The sequence below is a fragment of the Melanerpes formicivorus genome, unplaced genomic scaffold, assembly GCF_026170545.1.
Source record: "Melanerpes formicivorus ecotype bairdi unplaced genomic scaffold, bMelFor1.0.p_v2 SCAF_4, whole genome shotgun sequence".
NCBI classification, from domain to species: domain Eukaryota; kingdom Metazoa; phylum Chordata; class Aves; order Piciformes; family Picidae; genus Melanerpes; species Melanerpes formicivorus.
Genome location: NW_027142356.1, coordinates 38,961,859 through 38,989,858, shown reverse-complemented (window position 1 = coordinate 38,989,858; position 28,000 = coordinate 38,961,859). Strand labels below are relative to the sequence as shown.

The 28,000-nt window shown below is 51.6% G+C and overlaps 1 protein-coding gene across 7 annotated transcripts; it reads right to left on the bottom strand.

The window, feature by feature from the left end:
• EXOC1 (exocyst complex component 1) lies at positions 1-27,933 on the bottom strand. Of its 7 annotated transcripts, XM_068137717.1 has the most exons (21): positions 27,834-27,933; positions 25,408-25,541; positions 24,540-24,670; positions 23,077-23,236; positions 22,057-22,077; positions 21,173-21,360; positions 20,033-20,260; positions 19,699-19,831; positions 18,181-18,290; positions 17,611-17,664; positions 13,203-13,352; positions 11,829-11,934; positions 8,548-8,592; positions 6,966-7,129; positions 6,630-6,740; positions 6,126-6,202; positions 4,955-5,183; positions 4,455-4,638; positions 2,931-3,130; positions 1,434-1,628; positions 1-616 (listed from the first exon to the last, which is right to left on the bottom strand). In XM_068137717.1, the coding sequence occupies exons 2-21, from the start codon at positions 25,529-25,531 to the stop codon at positions 464-466; spliced, it is 2,763 nt and encodes a 920-aa protein (XP_067993818.1). In that variant the 5' UTR covers positions 25,532-25,541; positions 27,834-27,933; the 3' UTR covers positions 1-463. The 7 variants fall into 7 exon arrangements, with proteins under 7 accessions (XP_067993818.1, XP_067993820.1, XP_067993821.1 ...); XM_068137719.1 differs by lacking the exon at positions 8,548-8,592; XM_068137720.1 differs by lacking the exon at positions 17,611-17,664.
• Between the last annotated feature and the right edge of the window lie 67 nt (positions 27,934-28,000).

Sequence of the window (28,000 nt, the reverse complement as noted above, 5' to 3'; positions counted from 1 at the left end):
GAACATGATGAGCACAGTTTAATGAACAATCACAGCCAGGGCTACATGATGGCTGAGAACATGAGTTCAGTGTTCCCCCTGCAGGAAGTTCCACATCCATACTTCCTAGAGCAGGGAGCAGACTTACACAATGTCCAAGAGGCCAAATCTCTGTCAGTGAGGACAGTGGCAGCCTTTATGCAGCCTCTGCAGGTAGTGCTTCCTGCTTTGGGTAAGAGAAGGGTTATAAATAAACATATCTGAATGTTAAAGGAAGGGAAGAGACCTCTCCAAAGTCACACCATTAATGCCTGCAAACAGTCCTTTGACCCAGTGCAAGAGCAGCAGACCTCCACCAGCTTCACCGTGCCCTGAAAGCCGCTGGCAGCAGGCGTGGCAGCTGACACACACAGGGACACCCACCTGTCACAGCAAAGAGCAGTCCTTGTGTGTGCTTCCCTCACACCCCGCCCCTCGCTCCAGCTTAATGAGACTGTGCAATGCTGGAGCAGTAGTCCAGGATGTCCTGGATGGTGAACTCCATGGTGATGCCTGAGCCGGGGTAGCAGCGAGCGATCAGCCCCTCGAAGTGCTTGTACTGCCGGATGAACTCGTCCTGCATCGAGTGCCACACCACCTGCCAGCACACAGAACAGCACCAGCTGCCACCCTGCCTGCCCACACAGCCACTCCAGGGGGCACTGCAGCCTGCCACCAGCAGAGCTCAGCTGTACCCATCAAGGCTAAGCTCATTGGTGCTTACGGCAGCCCTACCACACCTGCGAAGAGAAGTGGCCCCCAGGGGTACTGCTAACACCCCGAGCCACAGCAGTGCTGCTAAGCCATCTTTCAGGCTTTCAAAAGCTGTCAGCACCTGCTTGACTCTTCTGTCATTTGTTCAGGAACAGGGTCTGCACCAGGAGGGTGGTGGAACACTGGAGCAGCTTGCCCAGGGAGTGGTTGAGGCTCCATCCCTGGAGATAGTCAAGGTGAGGCTGGACAGGGCTCTGGGCAACCTGCTGTCCCTGCTGACTGCAGAGGGGCTGGACTGGATGACCTTTGGAGGTCCCTTCCAACCCAGACCACTCTATGACACTGTGGTCATCTATCATGATTAACTCTTACATCCATTTCTCCTTTCCTCCAGTGAGAAGGTTCACAGAGCATAAGAAACCACCAGGCTAATACAGCTAGCAGACAGCTGGGCAGAGCTCAGTCTGGCTTCAGTTTAGCAGTTCATCTACCTCTCTCTACTCCCAGTGTCCTTTACAGAGCAGAGATCACCCATCCCCAGTCACCTAGAGACCCATCAAGGAGGTTCCTGTCTGGCCTCCACCACTCCAGGGCACCGTTGAAGACAACTGGAGCTGGATTACAAAAGCCTCCACTCCCGGCTGCCCAGCCAGGCACAGAGGCAAAGCAATGCTAGCACACCCAGCCAGGACTCAGCTCACCTGCAGGAGGTTTTCCTCCTCACAGAGATGTTTATCCACCTTCTTGTAGAGGTTATCCAAGCCCTTCTTCACCTCCTTCCCGGGATACTCCCTGATGACCTTGCGAAGCTCCTGCTTGTTGAAGGCCAGCTGGTAGCTCACTTCCTCTTCCCTCACTCCTTGTGCCACTCGAGCTTCAACACCTTCAAAGAAGTGCTGCCCAACAGCAGGGCTGTTAGTGACCACCACACACCTCAGCTAAGCAACTCCACAAGCATCTGGGCAGCTCTGCTGTGGCTCTGCTTGATGACTTTTGTGCTTTGGGCTTTTTTCTTGCTTCTCTTTCACGTGGGCTCAGCCCTGAGGCCCAGCCCCAGTACACCACTCCATAGCTCCTAGCAGAGAACTGAACCACATCCCTCCTACAAGCAGTCAAACCTTTCTTTGCAGCCTTCAACTGATACCGAATCAGCCTCAAAATCCTCAGTGACTGGGGCCACAGCCTGGCCCAGTGCTGTCTCCTGTAAGCTGAGGAAGCACCTGAAGAGGAGTGTCCCTGCTTACCACAGCAGTATCTGTTGGCATCCCTGCCCCACCAGATGCCTCAACACCATAAACCTGGGGAGAAGGATGCCTCAGACATGCAGGCAGAGCATTTCAAGCTGCACTGGGGCTGGCCAGGAGGGAGTTAACTTCCTTGGCAGCCCATCCGGTGCTGTGGCTGCAACAGGGCTGAGAAAGGGCTGGCTCCTGCTGAGCCAAAGGCCACCCCACCAGGCTGCCATTCAGAGCAGCAGCCCTGATGCAGAGGAGGGGGCAGCAGTGGTGCTTGTCTGAGAACCTGGCTGAGCATCAGTCTGCTTGGGGGAGGCAGAAAATGAGTCTTTGCTTCACTCTTCTTCTCTCATCACTGACTAAACTCTCTTCATCTTCACCCCTGGGTTTTCTCACCTTTGCTCTTCCTGTTCTCTTCCCTTGCCTGCCTGGGGAGGGGGCAGGAAGCAAGCAGTGAGTGGCAGCTTAGGTGCTGGCCAGAGTCAAGCCAGAGCAGGTGGGAAGCAGCAATATAACATTTTAACTTTCACAAAGAGAGAGACTGGATCTTAGGCAGCAGAGAGTGCAAGGCTGAGCTCCTGCTTGCAGAGAAAGCAGGGGGAAGCAGTGGGAAGCAGGGGGTGGGCAGACCTGGCTCTGGCCCTATGTCAGCATTCAGGCTAACTCTTCATTCAGCTTTGGCCATACAGGACTCCCCAGAGCCTTCCTTCTCGTTAAACAGGGCAGAAACTGCAGCTTCTTGGAGGTGAGGGAAATGGTCACAAAGCTCCTGACTACATTTCCCATCCCCTTTTTCCTGCCCCCAAACCACCTGCTCCTGAGCAGAGTGCTCCTGCTCCAGGCTAAAGCCACCCGACAGAGACTGTGCCAGGCGCAAGGGCGGAGAGCTCAGAGAGTGCAAAGCTGACACTTGAGAAGGACTGCTCTGTACCCCTGAAATGCAGGGAACTCAGACTCACTCACATTTAGCTTCTCAAGAGGCTGCCCAAGTGAGTAGATGACATAAGACTGCAGGTGATCTGTGTACTTCTGCTTGGCTTCCTTCTTCTCCGCCTCCAGACAGGAGATTTTCAAGCGAGAGAGTGTTGCAAAGATGTGATGAAAGTTCTCCATCATCACCACATCCCTGGGGGTCTTCTGGCTTTCATTGGCCACTTTCTCAACTGAAAAGGAGGAAGCAGAGGACTTAGAAACACCAAAAGGACAACCACCACCTTCAGAGAGACAAAGGCAGGAAGCAGAGTACTGCCAGAATTGGAGGTTGGCTGTCAGTGATGACCCTTTGCAGAGCTGTACCTGAGGGGGGCTGCAGGAAAGCTGGGGAGGGACTTCTGAGGGTGTCAGGGAGTAACAGGACTGGGGGGGATGGAGCAAAACTAAAAGTGGGGAGATTGAGATTGGATGTCAGGAAGAAGTTGTTCCCCATGAGGGTGGTGAGAGCCTGGCACAGGCTGCCCAGGGAGGTGGTGGCAGCCTCATGCCTGGAGGTGTTTGCAGCCATGCTGGAGGTGGCTGTGAGCAACCTGCTGTGGTGTGAGGTGTCCCTGCCCATGGCAGGGGGGTTGGAACTGGCTGATCCCTTCCAACCCTAACAATTCTGGTCCTATGAACTGCCACTAAATAACCAATAGCTGAGAGCCTTCACAGTAAGTGAGAAAGATGGAGAGGCTCTAAGACCAGGCAATTTGTGTGCCAGGAGAGTCACTGCCACAGAGAACCACAACTCTGACTGCCTAAGTGACAAACAACCCACCTTCAGGGGGGGCTTACAAGCCTGCTTTCACTCCCCCAAATCCATTTCCCTTGTGCCAGGGCCCTCTCCCACTCTCCTCTCCCCCCTTGTGCCAGGGACCTCTCTCACTCTCCTCTCCCCACCTTGTGCCAGGGCCCTCTCCCACTCTCCTCTCCCCCCTTGTGCCAGGGACCTCTCCCACTCTCCTCTCCCCCCTTGTGCCAGGGACCTCTCCCACTCTCCTCTCCCCACCTTGTGCCAGGGCCCTCTCCCACTCTCCTCTCCCCACCTTGTGCCAGGGACCTCTCCCACTCTCCTCTCCCCACCTTGTGCCAGGGACCTCTCTCACTCTCCTCTCCTCCCTTGTGCCAGGGCCCTCTCCCACTCTCCTCTCCCCCCTTGTGCCAGGGACCTCTCCCACTCTCATATCCTCACTTAAGCTACATAAGAGAATAAAAGAGACTGCTTCAAGACTGAGCATGGCATGCTGCTGCCATCTCCTCTCCTCCTCCAGAGTGCCAACCCCTTCCCCCTGCCATAACCCCAAGCACTTCACAGGATGGACAGAGGCAGATTCTCTACACTTTGCCCTTAACAAGGACACCGCAACCCAAAGCTTTGCTCTTGGTCTCCTGCAGGCAACAGAGAGCACCAAAGCTCCACCAAAGCTCACATGGCTGTCACTTGGAGCAAAGTTCTGGATACAGGGGAGGAGAGAATCACTTTGGCAGGTGAGGCAAGCTCAGGAGACCTACCACTGACAAAGACAGCTCGGATCAGTTTGGTGTAGGCCTTGTCCAGGTCCCCTCGGCGCTCGGCGCTCTTGAAAATGGATTCAGCAAGGGCTGCAAACTCCTCAAATTCAGCAACAAATGGAAGGATCCCAACTTTGCTCTTCTTGGAGATCTTCACTTCATCCATCTGCTTCATCTGGTTGCTCTAAACAATTGAAACAGCGCTCAGTTTGCCTGTTCTGACGGTTTGGCCAGCAGGAGAGCAACGGCTCTGCGTTCTCCCTCCCAATGAAAAGCAGAAACTAAACTCTAAGAGAAAGGCAAAACTCTGAGGGGCCAGGAGTGGCTTTCCCAGAAGGAGTGAGAGGAGGGTCAGAGGAGGGTCTGGGTTGGAAGGGACCTCCAAAGGTCACCTAGTTCAACCCCCTCTGTGTTCAGCAGGGACATCCTCCACTAGATCAGGTTGCCCAGAGGCCTACAATATTGTGGTTGAACTTAATCCGAGTGAGTGAAGGACTTACAATGCATTTATCAAAGTTCCTTTTGACAGTGACCAGAACATTGCCCAGGGTGGTGCTGAGGAAGGAAGCTGGGTCCACATTCTGTGCTGTCCAGACGTGGTGGCTCATCTTGACCAGCATGTAGAGGGAGTTGAAGCTGTCAATCTTGTCCCCCAGGGCTATCAGGTTGTTCAGCTCGGGCTCGATGCAGCGGAAGATTTTGGTCATCATTTGTCGGATCATGTCCTTCCTGGGATGAAGGCAGGAGAGAAAAACATGACACTGACAGGCCACAGGGCTGCCTTACAGCTCCCACAATGACATTTTCAGGATGAATTTACAGGATGACAGGATTTGTAGCCCACAGCTCTCGTGATGTTCGGAAGGCTGCCAGCCTCACCCAGGCAAACTCCGCAGGAGATGCACAGGTTGCAGTGGGCTGGAAGGGATCCTCCAAGGCCATCTTGGCCAAGCCCCTGCAGGCAGCAAGGACACCTGCAACCAGAGCAGGCTGCCCAGGGACACATCAAGCCTGACCTTGAATGGCTGCAGAGATGGGGACTCAACCACTTCCCTGGGCAGCCTGTTCCAGTGTCTCACCACCCTCCCTGGGCAGAGCTTCCTCCTGATGCCCAACCCAAAGCTGCCCTGCTCCAGTTCCAAACCACTGCCCCTTGTCCTATCCCCACAGGCCCTTCTGAACAGTCCCTCCCCAGCCTTCCTGGAAGTCCCCTTCAGATAGTGAAATGCTGCTCTCAGGTCTCCCTGAGGCCTTCTCTTCTCCAGGCTGAGCAGCCCCAATCTCCCTGCCAGGATGCTTTGTGTGAAAGCTGCCACGTGCCACTCAGAACTTAGCTGAGCACATTTCCCACATCAGGGAATCTGACTCTGCAAACATTCAGAGAACTGGGCACCTCTTTTACACTGCTGCAGAGAGAAACATCCATCCTGCCAACATTCAGAGAGTTTGGTATCTGGTTTGTACTGCTGCAGAGAGAAACATCCATCCTGCATCCCAAAACGTTTCTGTTCACTGACATGCTCAGCCTAGGGCCAAGCTAGGGGCTGAGTGCTAGGGGCTGAGTGGCCACTTTCACTGAAAGGGAGCAGCTGCTGATTGGAGAAGTTTGAGGTGCTAAATAAATTCAGATGTAGGCTGAAGGGTGAAGAACAACCAGCAGGAGCTACATACTCAGATGATACGGGCTGTGGAACACCAGGGGTGTGTGAACGAGATGCAGTTCCTCCATCTGTATCCTCTGCTTCACCCTGGGAGGGCAAAGAGAAAGGGAACTGAGAGCTTGGCACCACCTCTGCATTCCAGAGATCAATGTGTCTGACAAAACCAACACAGCTTCTCTGAATCCCCTCCCCAGCCCCAGGTAGCCAATGCAATGGTGTGCAAGGCTGTGCTTGTGTTCCTCCAGCCACAATTACTCTTCTTGGCCTTCCTAAGTGGCCTGGGGACCTTAGAGGGAAATAAAGGCATGGCAGAAGCAGCATGGCAATCCTTCCTGAAACCACTGTGTATTGGTCAGCCAAAACTGAACATTCTGACAGCTAATGGAGCAGGGGGGAGAATAAATCACTGATCACCTGCATCACATGAAAGCCAGCAAAGTTCAGGTGGTCTCTTTTAAACAGGTCCCTTCTGAGGCCTGTTCAGTAGCTTCAGGGGCAGCAGGGGGAGTCCTACCGTGGCAGTTCCTGAGAGGCTCTGATGTTGCTGGAGTTTGAAGAACTTGCTAATGAAGTCCTGCTCTGCCAGACACAGAGGCTCCAGCTCACTCAGTACTTGCTCAAAAATCTAAAGAAAGCCAAAGATGTCATCAGCTCACCAAACCCTGGGAGCAGCCAGCAGTGCTACTCTGGCTTCTTGCACAGGGTTTTGTACTGTGGAGCTTCAGAGAGGTTGTTTCTGCTACACAGAAAGGGATCCACCTCTCCTTCCTGCCTTTAAAAGCAGGCCCAGAACTGCTGAAGCTGGAAAGGAGCTCAGAGCTCCTCCAACCTGAGCAGGTTTTGGCCTCACCTTATCAAATTTGGTCCTGTCAGCCACGTCGAGGTCAGAGGCTGACATGTTTCCCATGTCCAGCAGGGAGGAGGACTGAGACCTGCGGTTGCCTGAGCTCTGCACTGAGAGTTTGTTTAGGCTGGAAGTGGACCCAGTCAGCTTGCCAGAGCTGCCATGAAGACCTGTAAAACAAAGACACCATGAAGGGGGGGAAGGAAAGGCAAGAAATACTCTAGAAGCAGAGGTTATTACAGAGCATAAGAGATCAAGAGTTGCTAGTAGTCCTACCCTGAAATCAAGCAACTCATTCTTTGTCCAAGCTGCAAATGTTTCCACTACAAACATTACTTCCTCCTTACAAGTGAGCTGAAACACTTCAGCAGGTCTCCAAGTACACCAGAGCCCTGTAAGCTGGCACTGGGAGCTATGGGAGAAGGAGCAAAAGGAACAAAATGGCAGCACTGGGAGAGGTTTTCTCCTTGGGAGCAAAGATCAGCTCTGAGCCTTGCCAATGCACTGTGGGAAAAGGCTGCCAGGAGCAGAGGAATTCATCCACAAGTAGGGAAAAATTAACCTCTCTCCACACAGGGACATTTGCCTCTTGGACTTGATTCTTCTGCTGTCAGCATCCTTTTGGCTACAAGCTTTGCTCCAGCGGTTTTGCTGGACCTACAACCCCAAGTAACTCTACTGCTAATGCTCCCTTCTCCTCTTGGAGCAGGATTAACACTCAGATAGCTCTTCCTGATACTGTGAAGCCTTCTCCTAGGTGAGGAAAGTCTCCTTTTTATCCACTCCCAAATCTTCAGAACTGCTGGAACAGGAGGGAGAAAGCTGGTAACAAAGAAGAGCAAGGAATCACAGAGTGGTCTGGGTTGGAAAAGACCTGCAAAGCTCATCCAGTCCAACCCCCCTGCACTCAGCAGGGACATCCCCAACTAGATCAGGCTGCCCAGGGCCCTGTGGAGCCTCACCTTGAGCATCTCCAGCAATGGGGCCTCAATCACCTCCCTAGGCAACCTGTTCCAGTGTTCCACCACCCTTGTTCCTAACACCCAATGTGAATCTGCTCTTCTCTAGTTTGAAGCCATTGCTTCTCATCCTGTCCCTGCAGGCCTTTGCAAACAGTCTCTCTCCAGCCTTTTTTGTAGCCTCCTTCAGGTACTGGAAGGCTGCTACTAGGTCTCCCCAGAGCCTCCTCTCCTCCATCTGTATTTGACCCCCACATCAACTTACCACATCTCAACCACAAGCTTCAAGCACCCCTGCAGGTTTCCTTTAACTGCTATGCTGGTGCCTAGGCCAGGGACACAGAAGTGCCAAAAGCTGTTCCCTCAGCTGGAAAGCTACAGCAAGCTCCCAGGCACAGAGATACTTTAGCATGGGATAAAGCAAAAGATGCTGCCTTTACCTGCCCACCTTCTCAGCTTTTATGCTGGGCCCCTTTAGCCTTGCAGAAACAATGAGTGTGCTGCTGCTGCTGCTGGATGTCACTCTGACCAGGGGGTGGGTAAGACTCCACGATGCAGCACTACACCTTCACACTGACACACATGCATTGATTGACAACACCAACTGAGGCAACCAGTGTTATACTCACTCTCAGTCTCCTGTTTGACAGCACTTTCTTTTCGAGGCAGTGTGGCTGGGATGGATTAGGTTGCAAGCATCAAAGACAAAGACAAGTTAAAATGCAGTCTGCACAAACCATGCACAAGATGCAAGTTAAGCTCTAACTGGAAAGAAACATGCAGAGAACTGTAAGCAGCAAGTAACTACATGGCAAACACATTTAGTTGGGAGAGGCACTGGTCTAGAAATTCAGGATCTAAGCTACAGGGAAAACAGAGCAGGTCTCCAGGTGCTAAACTTTGTGGGGGGTTATTATGTGGTGTCCTCAAAGACCAGTGCTGAAAGCTGAGAGAGTCTCCAGGTACAAAACCTTGGGGGGGTTATTATGTGGTGTCCTCAAAGACCAGTGCTGAAAGCTGAGAGAGTCTCCAGGTGCTAAACTTTGGGGGGGGTTATTATGTGGTGTCCTCAAAGACCAGTGCTGAAAGCTGAGAGAGTCTCCAGGTACTAAACTTTGGGGGGGGTTATTATATGGTGTCCTCAAAGACCAGTGCTGAAAGCTGAGCAAGTCTCCAGGTACTAAACTTTGCCTTTTCTTGTACAGCATCTTCAAAGAACATTTTTGGTGCCATATTTAAGGTCTCCTGGGCTGAGAAGTTCATTAAATGAGGGTTTTAGTGGTCAGTTAATATTGCATAAGACTCAGTTTCCAAATAAAACAACAAATCAATCCTCACATCAATAAATGGCCCTGAAGAATCTCCAGTGTGCTGATGTGGTGGTGGACTGAGTCTGAGATGCTGTCCACCTCTCTGCTGCAGGAACCTCCCAGCAATACTGCACAATCATCCCTGCTGCCAGGCAGCCTGGCTGCCCTTGGCCTGGCTCTTCACAGCTCAGGTTTGCACAGAGAACACATCTTTGGTATTCATGCTGCACAAAAATTGATGTCTGCACATTTGGAGAGGATTAAAACAGCAAAAAAGTGGTTTGTAAGGGTTGGGTTTGGGTCCTTTCTTGTGCCAATGAGTGGACTTCAGCAAGAGCTGCAGAGTGCTGCAGCAAACAGGGAATCCCTACCCAGTAGAAGGCATTTGCATACACACATTAAAAGCAGTATGTGGTATTAAGAAGAGTTTGATGGAGATGGATGCCACAGGCCCCCCAGAATGGAGCAGGCAAGCAGAACCTACTGTACTAGAATGAATAAATACTGCTAAATGCCACAGACATGTCTTAAATACCAGCTGCTCTCAAGGAGGCAACACTACTGACAAGGGGGATGGCAAACTCCAATTGCACTCCAGGCAGGGCTTTAGGTCTTGGGGGGTTGGTCAGGTTTTGACTCTGTATTTAGCACATGCATCTCTCATGAGCTGGTCTCACTTCTTCACTGCCCTCCATTTCCAAATGCATGAAGAACTGCAGGCATGAGACCAGGCCCTGCACAATCAGAGGAGCCCCAGTGGCTTTTGAGAAACCACTTGACAGAAACACAATGGCAGTAGCAGCACTCTTTCCCACATTGACTGTATGGTATTTAAGTAGCAGAGTCTTGGCTTCCTCAGAAAAGAAAAGGAAACCAAACCAAAAAGCCTCCTTCAGACAATGCTCAAGACCCAGACTGGCTTGGGCCATGGGGAAAAAAAGCAGACAAAGACCCTTGCACCAGCACAGGATGCCCAGACTCCCCCAGCAGCCCCTCTGCAGCTGAGGCATTCCAACAGCAGTGCTGTTCCCAAAGCACAGAAGGCAAGAACACACATCAAGACAGCTTGGAAACAGGGCAGCTCTGGTGTCCCACTGCAGCTGCAGCAGGAGGGGCCTACACCTTCCCTTAAGCCTACTGTCAGGAAGTGACTGCTCTTGAATTAAGCTGCAGCTAGTAACAGCAAACCTTCACCAGGGAGGCCTTAGCAACTGCACAGCCTTGGAAGCTGGTACCAAACACACAACCACCTTCCCAGGCTGCAGCTCTTCTGCTGGGGAAGAACCTCTCTCTCTCCCAAAATGGCTCAGTAAGCTTTACAGAGGGCAGGGAACTGCTGCAGAAGTTGTCCCCTCACAGCAGAAGTGCCCAGGTGAAGTGGGCAGAAGGCTTTAGAGATCAATTCACAGGAAGATAAAATGTTTGAGGTTTTTCTCCTTTGCACTAAGGTAGCTTTTCAAGATCTACAAATTTGACTCTTCTGATGACAAAACATTTTTGGCCCTGCTTGCTCCCCATGACCAAGAGCTGGCCAAGGTTTCTCTTTCCAGCTCCCCTCACCACCCTCCTGCTCTTCCTTCCATTGCTTTTCTCTGTTCTCCACCATCAAACTTTAAGGCAGAAGCTCAGAATCCAAAGCAGACTTGACAAGAGTTTCCTCATGACAGCTGCACATCATCTCTGAGTTCAGAGCTGGGAAACTGCTGAACTGTGGCAAACAAAGGTTTAAAACCAGGTTTGAAACTGCACACTTTAAATGGAGGCAAGACAGAAATAAACCTGGGTCATTCCCAGCATCCTAGACTGGCTCAGGTTGGAAGGGAGCTCAGAGCTCAGCTCCTCCAACCTCCACACCATGCCCAGGGACACCTCTCAGCTACACTCAGCTGCTCAAGGCCTCATCCAGCCTGGCCTTCAGCACCCCCAGGCAGGAGGCAGCCACAGCCTCCCTGGGCAGCCTGGGCCAGAGGCTCAGCAGCCTCCTGCTCAACAACTTCTTCCTCAGCTCCACTCTAACCCTGCTCTGCCTCAGCTTCAAACCATTCCCCCTGGGCCTGTCTGCAGACACCCTGAGGAGAAGTCCCTCTGCAGCCTTCCTGCAGGATCCCTTCAGCTCCTGGCAGGCAGCTCTGAGGTCCCCCCAGAGCCTTCTCCTCTGCAGGCTGCACAGCCCCAGCTCCCTCAGCCTGTGCTCACAGCAGAGCTGCTCCAGCCCTTGGATCCTCTCTGTGGCCTCCTCTGGGCTCACTCCACCAGCTCTGTGTCCTCCTTATGTCCCTTCTTACCTACACCAAGGCTGCCTTCTAAGTAATCAGGTTACTTTTGTTTGAAAGCTTCACTTCCATGCTCACACTACTTCATTCTAGCAGGATGCTTTGGCCCTGAGGAGGTTCTGCCTGCTCTGCTTTGGCCCTGAGGAGCTTCTGCCTGTTCTGCTTTGGCCCTGAGGAGCTTCTACCCATGCTGCTTTCCATCCAACTTCTACCTTGCCAACACCAAACAACTTTACACCATGACAAAGGAGCCCCAGGTGTTGAAATGAGCATTTCATAAGCAAACAATCAGATTGAAAGCAAGGCATGAGCCTGCTGGGAGCTTACCAAACTTTTTGCCTTCTCTGGTTGTGCCTGTCATCTTGATCTTGGCAACTTCAAAGAAATCTTTTATTTCCCTTTCATAGAGTCTTGATAAATAATCCATGTAGTTCTTAAAAGAGAATTGTGAAGTTGGTTAACATGTGCAGGTATTGCTTGGTTCTATTATGACAGGTCAACAGCTACTGAAAACCAACAAGGGTCTAAGTCCTGCTGAGCAACAAACTCTGTGGGGACAGTGGCAGAGCATCACAGAATTCAAAGCAAGAGTAGACTGCAGAGATTTCAGCACCAGTTTTTGTAGTCTTATATCAGCTGGACCCTGAACTAGCAAAGAGGATGCCACTGCTACACAGCTTCCTGAGGGAAGAGAATGGGAATGGGAGTAGGAATAGGAATAGGATGGCTTAGGTTGGAAGTGACCTCTGAGCTCATCTACTCCAACCTCCCCACCATGGGCAGGGACAAAACTCCTTGTTTGGGGCAAGTCCAGAAGAGGATAACAAAGGCTGAGGGAGCTGGGATTGTTCAGCCTGGAGAAAAGACTCTGGGGGGACCTCAGAGCTGCCTGCCAGCACCAGAAAGAGATCCTGCAGGAAGGCTGCAGAGGGACTTCTCCTCAGGGTGTCTGCAGACAGGCCAAGGGGGAATGGTTTGAAGCTGAGGCAGAGCAGGGTCAGACTGGAGCTGAGGAAGAAGTTGTTCAGCAGGAGGGAGCTGAGATTCTGGCCCAGGCTGCCCAGGGAGGCTGTGGCTGCCTCCTGCCTGGGGGTGCTGAAGGCCAGGCTGGATGAGGCCTTGAGCAGCTGAGTGTAGCTGAGAGGTGTCCCTGGGCATGGTGTGGAGGTTGAAGCAGATGAGCTTTGAGCTCCCTTCCAGCCTGAGCCATTCTGGGATCCTCTGATGCTTCTGTGAAGATGTCACACAGGCACCAAGCACATCACCTTGCAAACAGCTTCACTGTTTGCCTCACCAGACTGTAAACTGGCAAATCTATTCCAGACAAATATTGAGATTACTATCTTGAGATACTTTGGAAGAGAGAGACAGAAGCTTGGTGGGAGAAAAAGATGCAAATGGAGGGTACAGCAAAAAGCAAAGATTCCTGTTCCAAGCAGGAAGAGGAGGAGCTGTGAATGACATGTAATATCATAGTATCAGTCAGGGTTGGAAGGGACCACAAGGATCATCTAGTTCCAACCCCCCTGCCATGGGCAGGGACACCCCACACTAGATCAGGCTGGACAGAGCCTCATCCAGGCTGGGCTTAAACACCTCCAGGGACAGGCAGCACATGCACAAACACACAGACAATTCTTTTGCCTCTCAGAAAGAGCACATTGAATGCCTTCTCTGTGATCACTTGAGCACTTCACATACCTTGGTCAGCCCTTCATACTTGGCATAATCTGTGTTCTTGAGCCACTCCATCAGCTTAGCATAGCGAAGCAGATCTCGGTGGAACGGGTGGTGGTTGGGCAGCGTCAGCTCCACCGAGTGCTGGACAAGGGTAGAGCTCTGGTCATGACCCTTGGGAAGAGAAAGCACCAGAGTGAATCTGCAGGCACCAGCCAGAGGTGCCAGAGCTTTCCTGAACAACTCAGAATGAAGGCAGCAATCCCCTCCAGACAAATGGCAAAGCATCCAAATCCCTCGCACAGGGCCGCAATAGGGACAGGTGGCAGGTAATGCATCTCAGCAAGCTTGTTCATTGTAAGGCTCTTCTTTACCTTCAGGGCAAGCCAATTGGGCACTTTTTGCACCAGACAAGTGTTCAGTTATCACTGAAAGATTCCAGGGGCTGATGAAGCTGTTTCCCTAAACCAAAGTGCCACAAGGCAGAGCTGCTTCCTTTCACAGGCGCTGTCGCTCCAGGGGCGGCCTAGGGGTTAGTGCTGAGCTTCAGCTATGCCTCTGAGAGGCTGCTCCAAGTCAACCTGCTTCACTCCACTTTGGCCAAGTCTTAGGAACATCAGCTCACATACAGGCTCTCTCCCTCCTCACCAATGCAGACACACACACACTTTCAGCCACCGTTTGCCAGAGCTGAATGGCTTAGGGCGGGCAGCGTAAGCCACCCCCCGGATTCCACCTCCCTCCTTCCTCTGCCTCATCTCCTAGAAACCTATCCTCTAAGTGAAGATCAGGTGACACTGCTCATGACCAGATGATTGAGCTTTTCAAGCTTTCACTCCCACCCACAAGCTCCCTGGGTAATGCAGGTCTGACAGAGGAAGCACTCCTGGGCAGTTCTGCTGTGGGTGGGACAAGCTGGCAGAGCACAAGCCACACGGTGTGCACAGTGCCTTGGCATGCCCGAGTCTGGACCACAGACTAAACCAAAGCAGCTCTGGCTCCCCCCTCGCTCTTACACTGGCTACTAATCAAGTCTGTGGTTCAAAAAAAAGCCTCTGTAGTACATTCACAGAGTGTGGCTTTCAAAAACTGCAGAGCTCAGTTCTTGCTACTGGCAAAAGATTGACCATGACTAGCTACAGGCAATGCAAACCTGCCAGCCCCTGAGCAAGGCTGGGCTGCTGCCTTGTGCTCAGCATGACCATGCACTCATTTTGACCCTCTGCTGCACAGGCACAAATGGAGCCAAACAAACCAGTCCTAGACAACTCCACTCTTTTGTTCTCACAGCCACTGGGGATGGCTCACAGGATAACTCTCCCTGCTCCAAGCTATCTTGTAGCCTGACTGCAAGCTGCAGCTAACTCTGTGAAGTGTGTAATGACTGCAGAAGAGAATGGGGAGTGGGGCTCCAGCCAGCATTAGCCACACAGCTGCTGCTGTGGGAACTGAGGTCATGCCCCACACTGTGTGCAGCTCTGGGCATGCACACAGCAAGCATATACAACAGATCTATGATATGTTGTTATTAAAACCAGGGCTGGAAAACCATTTCTGGGTCTCTCTCCTACCCCCAGGGTGCAACACTCCCACAGCTTGCATTTTAATGTTCAAGCTCATTCCAGTTTCTGATCATTTACCTGGTGGCTTTCACAGCTTTCTCCATCTAAGGTAGCCCAAAGGCCAGTTCATGTTACTGATAGCAAGTGCTCAGCTAGCCACACTGATCTGGGCCCTTCAGCTCAAGGAGGACCTCAGGGAACTGCTTGAGAGTGTTCAGCACAGAGCCACAGAGCTGCTGCAGGCAGTGGAACATCTCCCTGGGAGCACAGGCTGAGGGAACCAGGGGCTCTGCAGCTTGAAGCAGAAGATACTGAGGGCTGCCCTCACTCATGGTGTTAAAGATGGGCTGGAGCCAGGCTGTGCTCAGGGATGGCCAAGCACAGCACAAGGGGCACTGGGGACAAGCTGGAGCAGAGGAGGTACCACAGGGACAGAAGGCAAAACTTTGTCCTTGTGAGGGTGGCAGAGCCTGGAGCAGGCTGCCCAGAGAGGCTGTGGAGTCTCCTGCTCTGCAGACATTCCAAACCCATCCAGATGTGCTCCTGGGTGGTGCTGCTCTGGCAGGGGGTTGGACTGGGTGCTCTCTGGAGCTCCCTTCCAAGCCCTAACAGTCTGTGATGTTTATTGCTTCCTTCACCTAACAACTTCATTCATTTCTGGCTTCACAGTTGCATGCTTCATAAAGCTAGAGGACAACTTCCCTCCCCAGGTGAATTTCTCTCTCCAAGACACCTTTTCCACCCATAATTCTGGCCCTGCTCAAGTCTGCCTATAGCATTTTGAAGCTTCTAGGTCGACCTTCTCCACCTAGTCAGCAGGGTTCTTCTCACTACACACAGACACATTTACACCACCTGTTACCAAGTGACACTGCAAGGTTGGTGTTCAGCTGTGGCACTGTCTCCCAGCCAGAGAGCCTAGAGCTGCTTTGTAATTGAAAGCTAAAGCTGCTTGTCCAACAAGAGACAAAGGTCCCTTTAAAGTTACAGACAGACAGTGAGGTTAATCAAATGTTATCAGGACACACCACCTGTTAGCTGCTGCAGTTTGCAGCCCTGCAGTGAATGGCAACCCAAAGCTGCATTCCTCTTTAAAGCTTTGCAGATTGATTCTCATTTGTTAGGTGAAAGAGATGAAGCAGCTTGAGGTCCTTACAACAGCACTGAATGCCATGCTTCCAAGGGCATTTATTGAGATTGGAGTGCAAATGCAGGTTGGGTTCTCCACCTGATGAAGTCCAAATCAGAATCTCTTGCTTGGGTCAGAAGCTGCCTGTCCCACCAATCAGCTCTGCATGCTCCATTTTAATTCAGAAAGCTTTCCCTGCTTTCATTCTCCTTCTGAAGGATTTTAAGAGGGGAAAAAAAACAACCATGCAGCTCTTCAGATGGGAAAGGTAAGAGAGTATTCCAGCTAGACTCTTCAGAAACAGCCTGAGAGATTGACACAGACAATTCAGGCTAACAAAACAATCATTTCAGTAACACAGCACAAGGATCTGTTCTACCTCCAGCACTTCAATCTGCACCTCACAACGAAGTGCATGAATGTCTGTGTACTGAGGGGGCCACAAGGAGGATCCAAGGGCTGGAGCAGCTCTGCTGGAAGCACAGGCTGAGGGAGCTGGGGCTGTGCAGCCTGCAGAAGAGAAGGCTCTGGGGGGACCTCAGAGCTGCCTGCCAGGAGCTGAAGGGATCCTGCAGGAAGGCTGCAGAGGGACTTCTCCTCAGGGTGTCTGGAAACAGAACCAGGGGGAATGGTTTGAAGCTCAGTCTAGCTGAGAGGTGTCCCTGGGCATGGTGAGGAGGTTGGAGGAGCTGAGCTCTGAGCTCCCTTCCAACCTGAGCCATTGCAAGAATCTGTGATTCTCTCCTACAACAAGCAAAAAGACTTTGCAGGGGCTCATCTCTGGCACTCAATGAACTCTTCCTGATTGACCTTCCAGCAGGGTGACATTTTATCTGCTGGTTAAGACCTCACAGCCAACAGCAGGCCAACCCTCTTCAGAGGGCCAGAAGGTCACTGCTAGCAGCCACATTTTAAATGAATTCATCCTTTGAAAAGTGGAAATTGCTAACAGCATTCTCAGTAGGACTGAAAAGTCTTTTCAGCAGTGCTCCATCCAACACACCTTGTGTTGGAATAACAATCTCTTACCCTTTACAACAGAATTCAATCCCCAGAAGAGAACACCCAGGCCATTCTGTTAAACAGCAGTGCTCAGATGCAAGTCCTCTACTCAAACTGGGGATGCATTTGCACACAGGACTTAACACAACATAGCTTCTGTTTGCTCCTTTAGAGAGCAGGACACAGAATCTGGGCTCAGCTCTTCAACATTTGAGAAGGAATAGGAGAGAAAAAAAGTCTCCTTAAGAATAGAAGCTGAGGCAAAAAAATGAACCCACTCCAGAACTGGAATTCCTCTGCACTTTTGGGCAGGAATTGCAATGCTCTGTGCAATTCTCCAGCGTGATTCCAGTCCACGTTCTGCACACAGCCAAGTGCACAAAACCTGAAGCTTTGCTTACACCAGTGTGTATAAACCCCAGAATTCTCTTTCATTTACAAGTATCACCATTTTGCACAGCTGCAGTGCCTGGGCAGGCACTCCCCTGGCCTGCAAATACTTTGCCTCTGTGCATCTCCATCTGCCTCTTAGCAGTTGCTGGAGATCAGCTCGATGTCAGCTCAAACAATAAACAAGGCTTGAGGGAAAGGATGGGAGTGAGAAGGGGCACAAGTCTGATGCTCTGCAGTTGGTAAGGGCAAATTCTCTTTGTAAAGCCAAAGGGTGCAGCTGCCAGTTAGCCAAGTCAAGCTCAAAAGAATGAGTTAGAGAAGCTTGCATCAAACCTGAAGTACTCACTGGGACTGCAATAGAGAAGGACCTGCTATAGAGTCGAAGGAAGGTAGGAGTAAACTAAGTGGAGATAAAAGAATAAAACACAGAATGTAAAAGCTCATGCTAAGAAAAAAGACATCCAGCCTTTAGGAAACAAGCCTGACTGCTAAACACCTCAAGCTCAGGCTCTGAAGCAAGGCTTCAGACATTCATTTTGTATGGGGGCTTTTATGACCCTTGACATACAGACAGCAAGAACCAATGTCCTCAGCCTCTGACACCCATCAAAAGAAGTCACTGCTTTTTCTCCTCAGGTAATCAAGCTTTGTAATTGACATCCATCCTTATATCTCTCATGCTACACTTACTTCAGACAGCAACCCCCCTAAAAAGAGGAGGTCTTGCTCCAGTGTAAAAGACCTCCGCAGGCAACTATAGCTTGGGATGCTTAGTAGCACCTCTGCCTGACATGCTTCTAGCAGCCCATCCTCTTACTGATTTCATCTCAGCACGAGTCCAATTGCAGCTGTATGCTTTTGCCCTCCTCAGGAAAAGCCTGGGACCCCAAAGCTGCCAGGGAAGAGTGGGAGGTACCTGCTGCACAAAGACACTGTTGAGGTGGCTGGCGAGTCTCCGGGCAAACTGCTCCCGCAGGTCGCTGAAGCGCTGCTGCTGCTGCTTCACTGCCTGCAGCATCTCGTGGCCTAAACACACAAACAACCACTCTGACTTTGCTACTCTCACTGTACTGCACTTGGGAAGCAAGGGGAGCAGAGCTCACAGCTCCCTCGTGTAAAACAAAGGCATTACCACAGCAGCCTCGCTAGCTTCTCTGGAAGGTGTCCAGAGCAGGGCCACGAGGAGGAGCAGAGGGCTGGAGCTGCTCTGCTGTGAGGACAGACTGAGGGAGTTGGGGCTGTGCAGGCTGGGGAAGAGAAGGCTCCAAGGAGACCTAATTGTGGCCTTCCAGGATCTGAAGGGGGCTCCAAGAAAGCTGGGGAGGGACTTCTGAGGGTGTCAGGCAGTGATAGGACTTGGGGGGATGGAGCAAAACTAGAAGTGGGGAGATTGAGATTGGATGTGAGGAAGAAGTTGTTCCCCATAAGGGTGGTGAGAGCCTGGCACAGGTTGCCCAGGGAGGTGGTGGCAGCCTCATCCCTGGAGGTGTTTGCAGCCAGGCTGGATGTGGCTGTGAGCAACCTGCTGCAGTGTGAGGTGTCCCTGCCCATGGCAGGGGGGTTGGAACTGGCTGAGCCTTGAGGTCCCTTCCAACCCTGACACCTCTGTGATTCTCAGACCCCAGGAGGGCTCAGAGGACTGGCTGAGAGAACTGGGTTTGTTGAGCCTTGAGCAGAGAAGGCTCAGGGGAGCCCTTATTATGACACAACAGGACAGAAAGGGTGGCTACCAGGATGGTGGAGACTCCCTTTTTAGGAGGAGTGACATGGAAAAGACAAGGGGCAATGGGGACAAGTCACCACTGGGGAGATTCCCATTGGAATGCAGAAGGAAATGTTGCCCCATAACAGTCAGGCATTGGGATCATCTCCCAAGAGCAGCAGTGGATTGCCCTGGTTTGGACAGGTTTAAGACAGGGTGCTGGGCCAGCTCACTTCAGCTAGGATGATGGAGGGCCTGGAGCATGTACCCTGTGAGGAGAGGCTGAGAGCCCTGGGGCTTTTGTCTGGAGAGGAGAAGACTGAGAGGGGATTTAATAAATGTTTATGAGTAGCTGAGGGCTGGGGGTCAGGAGGGAGGGGACAGGCTCTGCTCACTTGCTCCCTGGGATAGGACAAGGGGCAATGGATGGAAACTCCAGCACAGGAGGTTCCACCTCAGCAGGAGGAGGAACTTCTTCCCTGTGAGGGTCCCAGAGCCCTGGAGCAGGCTGCCCAGAGAGGTTGTGGAGTCTCCTTCCCTGGAGCCTTTCCAGCCCCATCTGGATGTGTTCCTGTGTGATCTGTGCTGGATTCTATGCTCCTGCTCTGGCAGGGGGTTGGACTGGATGACCTCCAGAGGTCCCTTCCAAGCCCTGACACCCTGTGAACTCCAGTATCACCTAGCAAGGCTGGAGCAGCTGCTCTCTGGGGTTCTGTGCAGAACACTGATTACCTGGTCGAAGAGCCACATTCATACACTGCAGAAGGGCATCTGCTGCATTAGTGCAGGCCTCAATGCCTCGAGAAGATGTCAGATCTCCCTCCTGAAGGGCCTTTATGTGACCTTTGGCCAAATCCATGTGGTTCTACAAAATAAGACACAATGCCATCCATCAGCCAGCAGCAGGTTAGTGAGAATGAGAAATACAATTCCATCATTCTAGAGACCCACTGAAGGCAGCACAGCAACAGAAGGGCAAAACCAACTCATTGTTTTCAACGACCCCATCTCTGGCTGCTAACAGCCTGACATGAGGAACCACAGTCAACACAACAAAAGTGCTTACCACTAAGAACTCTATCTCTGAGAGCAGCTTCACATTGTTTGTGTTGCTGAGATGGATCAGGTGGTTGCTCTCTGAGATTTGGTCCATTTGCTCTTTCACACTCTGAAGCATTTCTTCATAGCTGCTCAGCTTTAGCTCAATTTGGTCAACCTCCTTTAGAGCTTCATCCAGCAACTTCATCAAGATATTCACCTGCTTCTCTGAGGCCATAATGGACTGGATATTTGCCTGTACACAAAGTTAAGCCATTACATTTCAGGGGACACTTTTGAATCTCAAAAGCACCCTGGTATCTTCTCCTGCCTCTCTCACTGCCAAATAAACACTCCCCAAAGCTCCTGATGAAGGCAACAGAGCCATCTGAGCTTGCAGCCCCTCTCATTTAAAGCCAGACTGCACCCAGCACTTCCTCACTCTATGGAAGTTACCTCAGAAAGATAGAAACCCAAAGCTTTGCTCAAGTTGTTAGAGCTGAAGCACTGATCTGCACAAAACCAAGAGCTGAACAGTAACTCCTGCTACAGTGCAACAGTTCCAGTTGCAGAAAGCAGCTCAGGTGCCAAGGGGACATCTTCTGTTGCAGGATCAGCTGTCCTGTGGTAACAGCCCTTTGCAACACAGAGCAGAAACACACTGCTTGACAGTTTGAGGAGGTTGTTGACTACTCCCTCAAGCCTATATCCCCTGCAGCCCCTTAAGTTTTCTAAGTGACCTTTAGAATGCTGGGCTGCTTAAAAAGCAACACAGCAGCCAACATGACACAGTCCCAGACAGGAGACACTGCAATGTTCTTAGACTAAACCAGTTTCCTAGTATTTTAGGCATGAGACCTCACATCCAAGGACATGAGCATGAACATCTCTTCTGTTCTCCTGCCCCCCTGCCCTCAAGAAAGTGTATGCAGAATGCTCCTTCTTCTCTTCTCAACTCATCTGAAGGCCTGCAACTCAGCCCAGAAGGTCTTGAAGGTAAAGAGCAAAGCTGAAGATCTTTCAGATCTGATAATGTAGCTCTGCTTAGGAGCAGGTATTTGAACACGTGGCAGAAGGTGCTGGCTATCTTTTAGAGAGCACTGCCTAGTCAGTATCAATGAAAACACCTCAACATGCTTCCACACTGCACACAAGCAGAAATGTTTACCCCATCCAGCACTTGGAGCTCTCTTGACAGCTTCTCTGCAAAGGCTTCAGCATTAGAAATGGCATATTCACACCCTTCCATCATGATTTCAATATCCTGTTCCTCTCTTGCATTTAACTCCTGGTATTCATCCACAGCTTCTTCATCACCTCCTGCCACACTTTGATTCTCTCCACTTGGAACAGATTCTTGTGTAGAGAAGGCAAATGCAAGATGTTATCCAGTGCAGAAAGCATTTGAAGAGCACTTATGTTCAACCACCTTGAAGCAAATGAACCCATTCAACCACTTGCAGAACAAGCACCTGCTCCCTACATTCAAGTCTTCCAAGGCCTTCACTCAGATTGCCAGCACTGCCTCTCAGCAGTGATGTTTTCCAAACGATGCAACACAAGCAGAACACAAGCAGCCACTTCCCTTCCTGGCATGTGCAGAGGGACACACTGCCTCAGTGTACTCCCCCCTCCTGCTGGTGGCCAGCATCAGAACGCCCCCCAGGATCACACTACACTTGGTAGCAGAGATCAGCAGAGGTTAGAGACTCTTGGCAGACAGAGCAGAAGGAAAACATACTGCAGCTGATTAAGAAATACATCACTGAACACACAAGAAGGACCTCAATGCACAAGGTTAAGTGTCACAGCAGGAACACCAGCACTGAGGGAAGGGAAGTTCTGGTCTCTCACAGCAGCAGTCGCTTCACTCAACAACCCATTCACAGGCCGACAAACCATCTCCAGAACATTAACGCACGCTTCCAGGCACTTGAAGCACCTCGTTGAGCGACTCGATGAGCTCCCCAAAGGCTCAACAAACAAACCCATCAGGTATTATTGAGGGCCAACTGCTCACAAAGCAAAAGGAAGGAAAAAGGCGTTACCCACCTTCTGCGACTTTAGGCAGTTCTGGAGGATTAAAAGGTATGGAAAGGCAGAGGAAAGGAAGCAGAGAATGTTAGGTGGAACAGTCTGAATGCTTTCCAGTGTAAGTTTCAAAGGTCTAACATTGCACAAACTTCAAAAGTTAGAATTTGGTTCAAAGAGAAACAGTAAGTCACATTTCAGGCAAGCCCAAACTAGAGAAGAGAGCTCCCCCCTGGTTTCCAGCTCCAGCTCTGCACACAGCCCAGCATTTAACAGCACTTCAACCACCTCTGCAAGATACCCTCACTCACTAGGCCTCCCTAAAGCATTTGAACCACCTGACTGAAACCATATTTACTAGAGCATGAGGGAGCAGGGGGAAAAAAAGCCTTCTTAGCAACCAGTCCCACCAACTCTGATAGGTAAAGCAGACCTTAACACACGCTTCACAGTCCAGGTTGTAAGCTAGGAACCTCCTCTGCAGCCTCAGAGAGCCTTTAGCAGGCTACTGAAGCATCCCTTTGGAAAAGCATTTTTCTAATCCAGGGGAAATGAAAGTGGGAACAAAAGCAGAACTGTTCCAGAGCTTGCAGGTAGGGTTTTTGTTGTTGTACAAGAAACAAAAGTGTCTTAGAGATGCAGTAAGTTTGTTGTGATTAAGTTGTGGCAGCTTAGGCTCAGGGGGAATCAACCACAGAATCATCCAGGTTGGGAAAGCCCCCTAGGATCATCAGGTCCAACCATTATCAATACCTGCAACTATCAATTTACATTAGCAGTACTTACAACCTCACTCATCAAACATTTTGCCTCGGTTCCCAGTTTTCTAACAGAAAAATCTGCTAGCCAACCACCTTGATTAGCAGAAGGCTCAGAAAACCACCTTGAGTAGCAGAAGACTTGGGAAACAGAAAGAGAATAAAATGGGGAACAACATCAGGCTTAGGATTCCTGTTTGGTTTGTAGGTTTTGTTTAGTCTATCTGCTTCACATCAAGACTTATTAAACTTTGACATTTAACATCCAGTTGGAGAAATTTACCTTCCAGCAGCTGGGAGCTGACATTGATGAAGTCAATTTTCTTCCTGAGATACCTCTGGTTGAGTTTCCAGATGCATGAAATGAAGGTGTTCTTCTCCACTGTGCTGCTTGCAACCCATTTGTACACTTTGTCAAAGTGCAGGTCAAAGTCAGGACTCTCCTACAAAAGATGAGAGATCTCACAGGCTCAGCAGCCAAAGGGTTCCCTGAGCAGCAGGAAAGAGAACTGAAGCACTGAGAGGGCAAGACAGAAAAATGAACCTTAACCTGATTCTCCACCTCTGGTATCCCAATGAAGGTGCTAACACACTGGAAATGTCACACCATGGAGGCAGTGGTTGGGTCAGCTCAGGCAACACTAACATGGAACACAGAGACCTCTAAGAACAATACTTTGAGAGCCACTGAATGAAGTCCTCTCCTTTCTACAGCCACAGTGTGGACTACAGCTAGTAGCAGTATGGTTTAAAGATCTTAGTACAGGGATTTGGCAAGGTCCAGCCTCCTGATGACAAATGTCATTACTTCAGTTAAATGGGCTTGAGAAGTGGCCAGTGCCAACTGCAGGAGGTTCAACAAGTCACAGGGCAAGGTTCTGCATCTGGGTCAGGCCAATCCCCAGCACAAATCCAGGCTGGGCACAGAGTGGGTTGAGAACAGCCCTGAAGAAAGAGGCTTGGGGGTGTTGGGTGCTGAGCAGCTCCCCAGGAGCCAGCAGTGCCTCCTGCAGCCCAGCAGGCAGCTGAGTGCTGAGCTGCAGCCTGAGCAGTGTGGGCAGCAGGGCAGCAGAGCAGATTCTGCCCCTGGACTCTGTTCAGACCTCACCTCCAATCCTGCCTCCAGTGCTGGTGTCCCCAGCAGAAGGAGGACACAGAGCTGCTGGAGGGAGCCCAGAAGAGGCCACAAAGATGCTCCAAGGGCTGGAGCAGCTCTGCTGTGAGCACAGGCTGAGGGAGCTGGGGCTGTGCAGCCTGCAGAGGAGAAGGCTCTGGGGGGACCTCAGAGCTGCCTGCCAGGACCTGAAGGGATCCTGCAGGAAGGCTGCAGAGGGACTTCTCCTCAGGGTGTCTGCAGACAGGCCAAGGGGGAATGGTTTGAAGCTGAGGCAGAGCAGGGTTAGAGTGGAGCTGAGGAAGAAGTTGTTGAGCAGGAGGCTGCTGAGCCTCTGGCCCAGGCTGCCCAGGGAGGCTGTGGCTGCCTCCTGCCTGGGGGTGCTGAAGGCCAGGCTGGATGAGGCCTTGAGCAGCTGAGTGTAGCTGAGAGGTGTCCCTGGGCATGGTGTGGAGGTTGAAGCAGATGAGCTTTGAGCTCCCTTCCAGCCTGAGCCATTCTGTGATCCCAATTCCTGGTTCCTGTGTTACCAACCCAAGTGTAAAGCACTCTGTACCAAGGAAACTAACTCTTAACTTGGAACTCAAAGGCTGCTGTGAGCAGAGCACCAAACCAGAAGAAGTTGCACATACTTTAACAGCATCTTTGGCATCCACAACAGCCAGATCCCGCAGTGCCCATGCAGTCTGCCTCTTGTAGAAGTCCCCCTTGTCAGACTTCTTCACTTTCACCACGTTCACTTGCACTGGCCTTTCTGTTGTCACTGTTTAAAACACAGCAAGAGAGTCCTTTCACAGTGCACAAACTGACATCTCTTTCTGCTGAAATGAAATGGTGTTTCAGAACATTTATCTGATGGAAAGAGAGCCTATGGTATGATTTTATCCACAATATCCACAGCCCAGTTTAGGTACCCACCTCCACACAACCTGAAGTAATGAACCCAGTTTACAGCTATGTCTTTGCTACAGCAGGCCTCTGACCATGGCCACACAACTCAGAGAGAGGTAAGTGGATATTACAGGCAGGATAAAAGCATTGCCTGAGATTTCCCAGCCAAGAAACTATTCCAGCAAGCTAATTTATTGACAGGTTGACCCAAAGCTGCCAAAGATACCATGTGTATGGTATCTTAAGAGATACCATACACATACACTCTCAGGAACACTAGAAGCAAGTTCAAATGCTGTGCCTTTCCAGGAGCCCTCTGCCTTGGCCTCTAACCACCTGCATGCCTACTTAATCTCTTTTTTAAACACTATATCAAGCCTGCTTCTAAAGCCAACCAGTCCCCCACAAATCATTTTGATTCTTTCATTTCAAATCCCCAAGGCCACCTGGGACCAAAACCAACTCAGTTTTGTTTCTCTCTCAGCAGCAGCAGCAGAATGGAAGCTGCCACAGACTTTCTCCACCAGGAAGGCAAAGCTGGGACAAATGCAGCTGAACAAAAAAGAGCAGAGGGGAAGCCAAGGCACAGGGTGTGGTGCTCCCATCTACCTGTGGCACACAAAAAGCAGTTTCTCTTCTTTTTGCCTGCCTTGCAGACGTTGACGATGCTCAGCAGGCGTTCATCGTTGGGGGTGAAGATATCCCTCTGTAAAGCATGCTTGATGGCAGTCATCTTCTCTCAGCTGCAAGAGGGGAGCAAGGCACAATACATCAGGCACACCACAGCACATTACAGGTTGGAAGGGACCTCCAGAGGTCAAGTCCAACCCCCCTGCCAGAGCAGCATCACCCAGGGTAGTCTGCAGCCAGGTGGGGTTGGAAAGGCTCCAGAGCAGGAGACTCCACAACCTCTCTGGGCAGCCTGCTCTGCAAAGAAGATTCTCCCATGTTGAGCTGAAATCTCAAATCTTCTATGTTCAAGCCTGTACCTGGTGTTTCTTGTCTTAGTACTGCACACCACTGAAAAGAGCTTGCCCCCCCCCAACTTTACACCCACCCCTCAGCTATTGATAGACATTGATCAGATCCCCTCTCAGCCTTCTCTTCTCCACACTAGACAGCCCCAGGCTCCTTGCTGCACCCCAGGGTCCCATTTGCCCTCTCAGCCACGAGGGCACATTGTTGTTTCATGGAGACCTTGCTGCCCACTGGGACTCCAAGGTCTTTCTCCATGGAGCTGCTTGCCAGCAGGGCAGCCCCTGGGGGTCAGGTGCACATAGCTCAGGGCAGCCAGAGGAAAGCTGTTGATGTGAGAACCCTCTGGCACTCCAGAGCTGCCATCTAACAATTCTCCTCATCAGGTGCTGGGTCCCCAACTCCTGCTACTCCTCAAGAGGGGCATAAGAGGAACACATAAACCACCAACAACCTGCTGCACTTCAGAAGTATCTCCCTCCCTTCCTGCCTTAGGATTTCCCTCTCTGCTCTGTCACATTCAGACTGATGTAATTTGCTAACCTTCCCACTCCAGTGCTCCCACACCCTGCCCATGCTGTGCAAAACACACCCATCCCATGAAGAAAAGAGTGAAACTCAAGACCAAAGGCTTGCTCTGACACAGCCCAACTTCTGTTACAAACTCAGCTGCAGCCACCAAAACCTTCATGAGGTGCTGAGAGCCAGCTCATCATTAAGGCCCTCACACCTTAGTCCTGCAGTCCAAAAGGAACAGAGAATGAAGCACAAGGAGCTGGCAACAAAAGCTGCTCTCAGAAAAATGCTTCAGGTGAGCTGAGACCACAGCAGCCTAAGGGAATGGAACAAAACTGGAAGTGGGGAGATTCAGATTGGATGTCAGGAAGAAGTTCTTCCCCAGGAGGGTGGTGAGAGCCTGGCACAGGTTGCCCAGGGAGGTGGTGGCAGCCTCATCCCTGGAGGTGTTTGCAGCCAGGCTGGATGTGGCTGTGAGCAACCTGCTGTAGTGTGAGGTGTCCCTGCCCGTGGCAGGGGGGTTGGGGCTGGCTGAGCCTTGAGGTCCCTTCTAACCCTGACAGTTCTGTGATGCTATGATAAATTCCTTTAGACTCTACTGCATTGTTTGCTTTCTTCCAGGAATAGAATAGAATAGAATAGAACAGAACCGAACCGAACCAGACCAGGTTGGAAGAGACCTTCAAGATCACTGAGTCCAACCTATCACCCAACACCAGCTAACCAACTAACCCATGGCACCAAGCACCGCTACCCACAAAGCCTTGGCTACATGAAACCCATCAAACGCATCACAGAGTGCCCAGGAAACACAAGGGAAGGATCTGACAGACTAACTCAGTAGCACTGAGCACTGCTTGGTCTCTCGAGGTGTGTAAGCAGGCAAGAAGCTACTTCTGCATCCGAGCAGCTCAAATGTAACTCGAGCACCGCCCAACGGCAGCACCGCCGGGAACGCCCTGCGGAGCCACACACCCATCAAAAGATCAGGGACCACAGGATGGCAAGGGTGGGAAGGGATCCCCAAAGATCACCCAGTCCAACCCCCTGCCAGAGCAGCACCACAGAATCCAGCACAGGAACACAGAACACATCCAGGTGGGGCTGGAGAGGCTCCAGAGAAGGAGACTCCACAACCTCTCTGGGCAGCCTGCTCCAGGGCTCTGGGACCCTCACAGTGCAGAAGTTCCTCCTCCTGCTGAGCTGGAACCTCCTGTGCTGCAGTTTCCATCCACTGCCTGTCCCCTCCCTCTTGACCGCCAGCCCTCAGGTATTTATCATGAGGATTTAAGAGGAAAACTCCCCAGCGCTGTTTGCAGCAGCGACAGCCTCCCAAGGACAGCGGCTGGCCCCAGCTTCACCGCCTCCCCCCTGCAGAAACCTCCCCGGAGCCAGCTCTGGGCCCAGCCGCCACAGCCCCCAGCCCGGCGGCCCTCTCACGGCCAAGCCACCCCGGGGCGCCCGGCCCGCCGCGCAAAAAGCGGCAGGCCCCCAATCCGCGGCTGGGGGAAGGGGAGAGGATGCCGGGGCCGCTTGGCTCTCACCGCGGAGCCGGAGCCGGGACCGGGGAGAGGAACGGAGCCGCCTCCGGCCGCGCAGCCTCCAGCCGCAGACGCCCGGCGCCGCGCGCCGCCCTGACACTGCCGCTGCCGCTTCCGCTCACGTGACGCGGGCGGCGAGACGGCGGGCTCGGCAGGCAGGCACAACGCCC